Source organism: Furipterus horrens, unplaced genomic scaffold (genome assembly GCF_987537825.1).
Source record: "Furipterus horrens unplaced genomic scaffold, mFurHor1.1.pri manual_scaffold_9, whole genome shotgun sequence".
NCBI lineage: Eukaryota > Metazoa > Chordata > Mammalia > Chiroptera > Furipteridae > Furipterus > Furipterus horrens.
This window is the reverse complement of record NW_028327179.1, coordinates 95,793,117-95,803,999: the sequence shown is the minus strand read 5'-3', so window position 1 is coordinate 95,803,999 and position 10,883 is coordinate 95,793,117. Positions and strand designations below refer to the sequence as shown.

The 10,883-nt window shown below is 52.8% G+C and overlaps 1 gene segment (V, D, J or C); it reads right to left on the bottom strand.

Annotated features, from left to right (window-relative positions):
- Positions 1 to 4,169: 4,169 nt before the first annotated feature.
- On the bottom strand, positions 4,170 to 4,721 carry LOC150002255 (T cell receptor beta variable 5-5-like). The segment is given in 2 exon segments: positions 4,170 to 4,523; positions 4,634 to 4,721. Coding segments are annotated over 2 exon segments (411 nt in total).
- Positions 4,722 to 10,883: the final 6,162 nt, after the last annotated feature.

Below are 10,883 nucleotides of genomic sequence, written 5' to 3'. Positions count from 1 at the left end.
GTCCCCTCTCTGTGACCATGTGCCTTGGGGACTGGGAGACCCCAGCCTCTGTATGACCTGTGGACACAGAAACTGGGAACAGAATGAGAAAGAACAGTTTTAATTGTCACACACACACACACACGCACACATGCACACAAACACACACACACACAGTGAAACTGCTTGGTGTTCTGAGGACTCACCTGCCCCCAGGAGACAGAAGGTCGCCCAGCACAGGAACCTGAGGTCCATGGCAGGGTCAGGACAGGAATGGGAGGTTCACCAGGTCAGGGTTCTTGTGAGCATGTGCAGAAGAGGAGGGGTGTTCCTTGTCCCCACAAGGCACTTCCCATAGTGACATCACTGTCTCCATCAGTTCCGCCACCTCAGGGACATGTATGTCTCCACTGCCCATACCAAAGCCTCCCGAAGCCTCCTGTCCTCCTAGTCCCCATGCACTAAGAAGTAGGTTTCTTTTAGCGTCTTTCTAGAAGAAGACTCAGCTTCCTTGACCTTTAGCACACCTGTGTGTGAAATACATGGGGGTCTTGATGGATCCGAGATATCGATGAGTTTCCAGGCTAGGGGGCGTCTGTCTCGGGCTGATGACAAGGAAAGCTAGAGCTGGGGAAGCACCTTTCCAATATCGTCGCAGCTGCTGAGGACAGACAGACAGCAACAGTGGAGACATGTGTGTCCAAGGCCTTGGTTCCAGTCCAGGCCCTGCAGACACTGTCCTGGAGATAGACCTCAGCACTCACCGAGGGTCACCCTGCAGCTCGGGGCCTCTGGGGACTCCCCACTGTAGGAGTTTGCACAGGGCTCCCCTGAATCTGGGGTGCAGGGCCTCCCACATTCTTTTTGTGCAGAGAGGAGGCAGCCGTGCAGCGCTGTGGTGTCACTGCTGGCACAGAAGTACACAGATGTCTGAGAGGGGGTGGCCGACTCCAGCGTGAGGGGGAAGTCCTCGGTACTTGTTCTGGTGACACTGTACCCATCGGGGACCTCTCCTTTGTCAATGCTGCGAATACCATATGAGAAGTGGATCAGCCTCATTCCGTGGCCCAGGTCCTGTCGATACCAGTACATGTAGTCGTGGTTATCAGTCTGGTGACACTTGAGAGTCACCTTCTTTTCTGTCCCTGTGACCTTGTATCTTGGACTCTGGGAGATTCCTGCATCCAGGTGTCCTGTAAGAGAGAGGGACAGAGCCTGAAGTTGTCATCCTTAGTGGAAGCTTGGACTGAGGTTTTGGGATTTCCAGGGCAGGAGCCCACCTGTCCTCACCTGCCCACAGGAGAGTGAGGGCCACATAGAAGAGCCTGGCGACCATTTCAGGTGCAGGGCAGAATCTCATGTCTTCCAGTTCTGTTTGGGGACACAGACCTTGGTCTCTTAGTGACTCAGTGATGTCACTGTCCTTCGCAGATGCTTGAGCTGCAGAGCTAACCTGCCACACCCCGTCCCTCTGATCAGTCAGTGACAGATACAAAATTAAGCAGAGCAGAATGAAAAAAATGTGTGAGTCTGTTTTGGAAAGAAATCGTATTGATATATCTGCTTTTCCCCTGAGTTTTGGTAAGGAAATTCATTTTTCTGTGCATAATGATACAATTCCTTATTTGTACACTGTACAATTTTTCATAATATTATTGTGGACTAAGAAACATTCTCATAGCAATCAACATATTTTGATGACTTCTCTGATCAAAATTTAGCTCCAAATTATTTCTATTACTTTTTCCCTTGACATAAATTCTGGGTAATTTTGATGTCAGGTCACAGCGATCTTCTCAGTTAAAGGAATCAGCTGATACCCAGACATTTCAAGTCTCAGGGTCGTTGGAATCTGAAGACTTGTTTTCCGTGGTCTCGCGATTCACCGACTGGTGGGAGCCCTGCCGCCCGCGCTCAGGTGTGAATGAAACAGAAATGGGGGTCTCTTCCAGGGAGAAGGGTCTTCTGACGGTCACGTCAGTCCATCACTGTTGCAGATTAGACAGCCCCTGTGAGCGGAGGACTCAGGTGCAAGCAGCGTATTTGGGAAGTGACCACAGAAAGAAGGAGTGAGAGAGCAGGAGTGAGAAGCAGAAATGGAGAAGCCAGGATGAGGTGCAGTATGGCCGCTGCGCTGGGACATCGGGACGTGGACTTTGTTGGGACCTGCTGAGCAGCACACAGAAGGCCTCCCAAACTCTCCCCCGGAACACAGAGGTTGGGGTGTTCATCCCCTGCTTCTGGCCCGCCCGGAGCTCAGCATGTCCGCAGCTCTGGCTGTCCTGGTGAGCAGGCCACATGGGCTCCTGTGACCTAGGGTGGCCGAGGGCCCAGAGCAGAGGGACGCCCACCCGGCAGCCTGTGAGGGGGCTGCTGTCAGTGCAGTGAGTGGACCCCACCTCGCAGGTAATTGTCCGCTGCAGACGAGGCTGAGGCAGAGCGGGGCCGGGGTGTGATGGAAGGCAGTCGGGGTCCCACTGTGATGGCCTCTGTCCAGATGAACCCGTCCCTCTCTACCAGCTCTGTTGTGTGACCACCAGTCGCTCTGAAGCCCAGCTCTCCCGAAGCATCGCACCTTCCTGTGGGTGAGACCTCATGTCAACAGGAAGTGCTGTTGTGGGTCCCAGGTTCGTTTTCCCTTAGGAGGCAACACTTTGTGTACTTAATTCTTCTAGTAAATTAGCAGAGGGCAGTATGTGCATTTCAGAGTCTTTGTGTCTAGAACACAGGTGAGGCCGGCAGAAGTAATACGTGCTGCCTTTACCCCAGGACTGCACGTGACTCTGCTAGTCTGGGGATTTGTCACAGTCCATAGGGAGCTGAGAGTATGTGACCTATATACTTTATTAAGTAAGTTGTTTTATTTGTTTGTGTAAAATCTCTGCCACATGTGCATTATTGGCCATAGTATACAAGGGCAAAGTTTCAGACAAATATTTTCTGAGTCCAAACCAAGTCAGGTCCTACTATGAACAGACAGGTCCCCGAAGCTGGATCTCTTTCCTCTTCAGCCTGTCACCTTCCAGGTGAGAGCGGTTATGCAAATGGTTTCTGTGAGATTCAATGTTTCTGAAAGAGACCTTTGGGTCCATGCTCCAGTTTGAAGACCCTCCTCTCCCAGCAGGCAGAAGGGCAGAGGGACTTAAAGCGGGGCTAGGGGTCAGGAAGGCCTGTGTCTGACCCAGTTACATACGTGTTAGCTGTGTCTCTTCCAGCAAGTTATCCAAACTCTGGACTAACAGTGTTTCCATCTGTAACCTGGGTGACTCCTGCTACCTTGGAGAAAATGAGCCAAAAATAATATGATTGAAAGAAATGCACAAATTAATAGAATTAATGTTGTCTGCGACCCCAATAAATGGTCCCTGCGGTCTGTAACTCTACAGCATTCACTTCACAGCTGTGACACCCAGCCGTGTCTGCAGCTCCTGGCCTGGGCAGATGCAACAATTTCAGATTTTCTGACAGGAAGTGGGGGACCTGAGGACAGGCTGAGACCCTCCTCCCCCACCCCATCCAGTGGTTTAGAAACATCACTCCCTGCAGTGACCCCCAGAATACTGCTTGAAATCCCTAGAGGCCTGCTGTTTCCTTGGCTGAATCTTCTGACAGACTGGAAATCCCCCTTGTCATTTAGCTCCTCTCTTAGGGGAATATCATGGCCTCGCTCTATGTGGAACTATGACAGGACAGACACATGTTCTATGGCTAGAAGATCTATGTCCTAGATTGGCAGACAACTGGCTGTGCAGCCCCACAGCTGAAGTGTGGCCTCCCCATCGCAGCTCAGATGCTCCTGAAATGGGAGAGACTGTGCTCTGTTCTATGTGACAGACGAGGCCCAGAAGGCACATGGCATCTAGGGGCCTGTTGACGTTGGGGGCACAAAGATGGAGGACTTGGATCATCTGGGAGCTGTACCTTCCTGTCCATGACATGGGGCATTGAGCGCTCCCTCCCTTGTAAATTAGACACAGGATGTTGTCAGGACCATGAACTGAAACACACTACGGGTACCTCCACTCTGTCCCAGAGCAGGAGTCCCTGCCATAGGCTGGGAATGGCAAGGTGCTGGCAGAGCTGGGAGAACATTCAGGACGGCTCTGGCTGTGCTGGGCAGGGAAGGGAGAGTGTAAGAAAAGAATGAGAACAATCCGTTGAACTCAGTACGTCTTCCTCTCTTTGCCTGTGACATCTGCTGGGACAGGAAGGTTAGGGTACAGAGAGCCGTGAAGGCTGCAGGGCTGTGTCTAAGCTGCTGGCGCAGAGGTAGACGGCCGTGTCTCCCAGCTGCAAGGCGCTCAGGGTCAGCTCAGAGCTGTAGTCACTGAGCTGTTTTGCTGAGAAGCGGTCAGGGATGCTTCCTCTGCCTCCCTCCTGCTTTTCGTAATACTGAATGAGGAACTGGGGTGCCTCTGCCCGAGCCTGCTGGTACCAGTAGAGACTCTTGTGTCCAGAGATGGGTTTGCATTTCAGAATGGCCTTCCCACCCTGGCCTTTGATGAGGTGTCTTGGGGACTGGGTGACGCCAGCAGCCACCGACCCTGTGGAGGAAGGAGACAGAGCTGAGACCCGCACAGGAAGCAGAAGGACACGCCAGCAACAGTCAGGGACTTTGGGTCGGAGGGATGGGCCACCTGAGCTCAGGACTCACCTGCCCCCAGGAGACACAGGGCCACGCAGAAGAGCAGCCGGGAGTCCCTGGGAGATTCAGGCAGGACAAGACTGGCCATGTCCCTTCTCAGGGCTCTGGTCTCTGCGGTGAGACAGCAGAGGTGGTGCCCCTCCCTTTCCTCTGCTTGGAGGGCTTGCCTGTGATGTCACTGTTCTGATGTCACTGTCCCTGCGGCTCCTGTAGGCACCCACAGCCCCGGGACAGGCTCGGCTGGTGCCGCGTTGCCCGACTCTGTCCATCTTCCTCTGAGCAGGTGCAGCTGGCTGTGCTGAGCCGGGCCCACGGGGCGTAGGGCGGGGGGCAGCCCCAGAGCTTCAGAGCAGGTGCTCCACGCGCTACACCTGGCGTGGGTTTCCAGGCTGCCTCACTGAGGCCCCAGCACACTCTCCAGCTAACACGGACTCCAAGACAGGCCTTAACTCCATGCAAGGACAAGTTCACAGCTCCCTGCGTATCAGTGAATGTGAGGAGGTACGATCAGCAAACGTCTGAATCATCAGTAACATCCTTAATGCAGGAACCAAGCAAAGACTCTCCTGTACCCCTCCCTCTCCCACAGACGCCACCAGCCTCTGCCTCCGTGGGTCCGCAGCGCCCTCCAGCGGCCACGTGTGAAGTTGCGCTGTGACAACCCCTTTGCTGGGGGGCCTGGGAACTATGAGCAGCGGGGAGCACAGGAGGGTTTGTGGGCAGGAAGGGGGGGACGCTGCCATGTTGTGGTTAAGCTGCTGGCACAGAGGTACACGGCCGAGTCCCCTGGCTCTGCACGACTGATGTTCAGGGTGGAGTAGGAGTTCTCTGGTCTCTCAGCGGAGAACCGATCCTTAGGCATCCCTGAGGTGTCTATTGGTTCCTTGTTTCTGAAGTACATCAAAAACTCCAGGCTCTGCCCCAGCGCCTGTCGGTACCAGTAGAGAGTGTCGTGTCCAGATATTGGATCACACATGAGAGCCATGTCCTGTCCCCTTTTTGTGACCATGTGCTTTGGGGACTGGGAGACCCCAGCCTCTGTGTGACCTGTGGACACAGAAGTTGAACATGGAATGAGGAAAAACAGTTGTAATCGTCACACACACACACACATCTTGGAACTGCTTCGTGTTCTGAGGACTCACCTGTCCCCAGAAGACAGAGGGTCGCCCAACACAGGAGCCTGGGGCCCAGGGCAGAGGCAGGACAGGGATGAGAGCTTCACCAGGTCAGGGTCCTTGTGAGCATGAGCAGAGGAGGAGGGACATCCCTTGTCCTTACAAGGCAGTTCCCATAGTGACATCACTGAGACTCAGCATTACCTCACAGTCACTAGGTAATTAATTAATTATATCTAAGATGCCAGCCACTGTCACCTGCACCTTTCTGTTAAGCACTATTAAAAAATGATCATCACTCATAATCACATATGTTAAAAGATGAAAAATTGTGAAACACAGAATGACTGAAATATAGTGATTCAAACGTGGATGTAAATATACACCAATTCTGTTAGACTTTGGGGTTGTCATCCCTCTGAGCCCCAGTGTCCTCTGGCCCGGATCCACATCCCTCTGTGGCCTGGATTCTGATGGGGTCTCATTCTCTTCACGGTGTCAGCTGGACTTTTCCGTCTGGGTTCGACAGTACTTCCCAGCTGAGGTCTATGGTGTTAACTTTGTCCTCTTCCCTCTGAGAGTCCCAGACCACTGGGCGGCACAGAGCTGCTTTGAGCTTTGTTCTTCACTGAAAGTAAAACAAACATAAACTTCATGTGGAATGCTACTGCTCCTCAGCTTTTTCAATGACCAGAATATTCTGAATCGAGTGAGTAACACTCAGTGCTAGCAGCACATGTACACACACACACACACACATGCACAGCCCATGATGATGGACCTCTGTTCACACGGAGGATCATGCTTGGAGGTTCCCACGAGGCTCCTCACATTGCCCTCCCATTTCTGGGGAGTCCGGTGACAGCTTCAGTGAGGACAGTTCTTTCTCCTTGAAGGACCAGGGGCTCAGGAGGCAGTGTCCCTCACCCTGTGGCTGCCCTTTCTGTGCAGAGAGCAGCTGGCTGTGCACTGCTGGGCACTCACTGCTGGCACAGAGGTACAGGGAGCTCTGGTGGGTGCCAGCCAACTCCAGGGTCAAGGGGAAAGGCTCAGTCCTGTTTCAGGAGACACCATGGCCTTCTGTGACCTCCCCTCTTCCAGTGCTGCCGACAGTGCGTGAATAATAGATCGACCTCAGCCCCTGTCCTGCGTCTTGTTGATAATAGTACATTATAAATTACTTCATATGCTGGGAACATTCCAGGGTCATCTGCTGTCCTGTCTGTACAATACGGAATCTGGGCGTCTGGGTGATCACAGCATCCGTGCGGCCTGCTGGAGAGGCAGATGTAGGTCAGACAAGGCTGGGAGAGACCTGGGTCTGAAGGAGAGGGAAAGGCTGGGCGCTGGGACTTTGCAAACCCTTGGCAGAGGCATTCAGCTGAATACGGAGCCCGCCTGCCACAAGCAGACAAAGCACCGCACAAAGGAGGTTGGGGCTCATGGGCACTCAGGGCAGGAAGGGCTGTCCCAGCGACGTGCTCTGACCCACAGGACACAGAGGGAGCTCAGAGGTCCTTCCCCGGAGGACAGACTGGTCTGCCTGGGATGTCGCTGTTCACACCCCAGCAGATGCTCCCTGGTCCAGGGTCCCTTCTGACTTGGCCGAGGCTGATTCAGCAACTCTTCCCACAGATGTGACTCAGCACGGCCTGCAGGCAGATGAGGTGTGGCTGCGTGTACTGAGGTCAGGGTGCACCTACACCTTGGTCCCCAAAATTCCCTGGGGACAGTTAATTCTCTGTCTGCTCCTGCCCCTGCCATCAAAGCTACTTGCCCAAATTCTTCAATTGCGGGTCTTGATAACGTTTAGAGGGACCTCCACCCTCTTCCATAGCTAGGAAGCCTGGCAGCAACTGAACCTTCCTCAGCACCTGTGCACTGTTGGATCCCTGCCTAAGTCTCCTTAACCCTTTCCTGCTCTCCCAGGCTCTCCCCAGAGCCCCTTAGAGGTCGATGGCATCACAGTGCCATCTGGTGGCCAATAACTGATGTTTCATCAGGTGTCTTCCTGAATAGCCCAAGGGGTGCTGGGAAATGTCTCATGGAAGGCAGGGAGATTCCAGAAGCAGAATCCTGTAAGTGGTAAGCTCAATGTGCTTAGACGCTAATCCCCACATGAATTCTTACCTGAGTCTATTTCCTTGAGTTACCATGCTTTATACCCCGCCCTCATTTACACGACTAGTATCACATTATCTACAATTATACTTTGGATCTGCTTCCTTAAAAGTATTTTCTGAAAGGCAGAGGAAGAGAAGAGAAAATGGAAGAAGTATTATTTCATCTAAAATAGGTATAAAAACACACAAATTGAAATGTAAGGAGGGTCTTTTATCTCCATTACCAAAAATAAACAAAATGCGAAAAAGAAATGACATTTAATATTATCTCCAAAATAAAGATCAGCAAAAGAGTGACAGATAAAGAGATTGCCTTCAATATGGGGTCAAAAGTGTGTAACTACAAAATGAAATTGAAAGAGTAGAAAAATACAGGATATTTTCTAAGGAAATAAGCAGTCATGGAAGAAACAGAATCTAACAGGGAAACTCAGGCTGTTTGGAGGTGAGACCAGCAAAGGACAGTCCACAATAAATGAAGAACTTGTACAATGTCCATCTGCTGATTTCAGCAGCAAGGAGCCAGGAGATGATTCTGGATAGAACAGACGAGCCGTGGGAGGTAAGAAAACACTCGTACAAAAGAGTATTATAAGGAAGCAGAGTCTGCCAGGGTCATGCGCTGGAAGGTGGCACAAATGGGAGACAAGGACAGGGAAGGGAGTTCCTTGAATGGCACTCCAAAGACAGGGAGCTCCCCTTGTTACAGAAACAGGGGAGTCCAAAAATCCCCGGAGTTTGCGGCTGCGGGGTGGGGAGAAGCAAGCAGCTTTCAGAATGCCTCCACGTGCCTGGGGCTGATGGCCGGTGTCTTTCATTATGTAAATTGCTTTAATGCATCCAAAGCCTCAGGTGGATGGGAGGAGTCTTGAACCAGGTGATGGTATGGAAAGCACACAGAGACTACGTGGGGTTCTGTGAATGGTCAGAACTATTGGCAACGCCCATTGCATCAGAGGATTCAGTCTGGGATATATAGGCAGCTGCGAACACTTTGGGGGGGGCACGCTCTGGGGCTGTCTCCCTCGCTGGTGGGTGTTCCCAGGGGTGCTCTGGAGAAGGAGAGGAGATCCACGCAGTTTACAGAAAGAAGACAGTTTGCAAGGGGGCTGAGAATCCCGGCGGTTTTGTATTCAGAGCTGGAGGGCACCACAGCACAGAAAGGCCCTCCCCAATCAGATGGAGTGATTGGCAGCCGCTGGTAAAGCTGAACTGTGCCTAGGAAGTAGGGAAATGGGGTTTCTGACCCCTCTAAACCTGGCTAGGTTTGGTAGAGGGGAGGCAAGGATATGTGTAACTGTTAAATAAACAATTTTCTTTTCACTCAACTATAATACTCAGACTTGTAATTTTGGCGGTGGGCAATCGGACCCCAACGAAAGAGCCCGTGGGTTTGTTTTCAAGTGGAGCAGCCCAGGGGTTCTGTTACACCCTCTGTGCCCTGGCCTCCTCCCTTCCAGGAGACACAGGGAACTGAGCACAATTACAACAAGACCAGGAAGTCTCCCTTCCACGGACTCTCAGTCCCTGGTGAAATAAACTAGGTGTCGTGGCCACATAATGTTTAGGTGGATTTGGAGGGACTGTCACTGTCCTTACCTGTTACGCTAGGCTCAGGGCACCTTGATCATGGCTGAGTCTGGGACACCAATCCCAGCCTTGGAGCCGTGGGTTGTCTCTTAGGACACTCGGAAACCCATGGTCCATAGACCTGTCCCTCGAACTATGGCCTAAGATTTCACGCATACCTGCAGCTGCAACCACAGACAGGTGTTGAATTACTTATATGGGTAGCTAATATTATATCCCAACAGGAGATAGCAAATAAATAAGAATGGAGGCATTATTATCGAGAACGTATCTCATCTTCTTGAGTTCAAAAATTCAGGGAGATTACTTTAAGTAGGCAGCTAGGACACCAAATAAGACCCTCAGTCCCTAGAAATCGGGTTTGCCCAGGGGACAAGCCGCACGGGGAGCCCTGCAGGTCCGCTGCCGTCTAACGCTCGGGAGGCAGCGGCGGGAAAAGGGAAACAAAACACGGAGCGGGGGCCCCTCCAACCTGCGGAGGAGATGCGTCTCACTGTTCCCACCGCGGTGTTGCTCAGTCAAAGGGCACAAAGCAGGGGCGGCCTTTCCTTCCAACAGGAAGGCAGTTTGGGAAGACGCTGCGGGAACCCTCCAACGTCACAGAGGGGCCTAGAGGGAGAACGCGCAGGAGGTGGCGTCGCCAAGGCGACAAGTGCCGAGGACCAGGCTGGGCTCCCGCACAGAAGTGACGCTGTGTTTGGGGCGGAGCCTGCAATCCCCCCGCAGACGATCTGTGTCCAGGACGTCCAGCCTGAGCCTCGGAGCGCTGAGCTGGCTCTGGGGCCCCAAGAACGCACGGAGCCGGAAGGGTTTCCCCGCCAACATCAGAGCCCCAGCATTTCAGGGGGAAATCTGCGCTCTGTTCCTACCCAGGGACCGCTGAAGTCCTGGTCTGCGTGTTGTGTTGGGGAATGGAGAGCAAAGGAGGGCGCTTTATGGTCTCAGGAGGTGCAAGGAGAGAGCAGTGGGAGGTCTGTGGGCAGGGAGGGGGCGACGCCGCCACGCTGTGGGTAAGCTGCTGGCGCAGAGGTACACGGCCGAGTCCCCCGGCTCTGCACGTCGGATGCTCAGGGTGGAGGAGGAGCCCTCTGGCCTCTGAGCAGAGAAGCGATCCTTAGGCATCCCTGAGGTGTCTGGGGAATCTTTGCTTTGGAAGCACATCATAAACTGGGGGCCCTGCCCCTGCGGCTGTCGGTACCAGAAGAGAGTGGTGTGTGCAGAAATGGGATCACACCTGAGAACCAGGTCCTGTCCCCTCTCTGTGACTATGTGTCTGGGGGACTGGGAGACTCCAGGTTCAGTGTGACCTGTGGACACAGAAATTGACAATAAAATGAAGAAAAACAATAGTAATTGTCACATACACTCAACACACACCCAAACACACACACAAATACACACACACTCACTGTGAAACTGCTTGGTGTT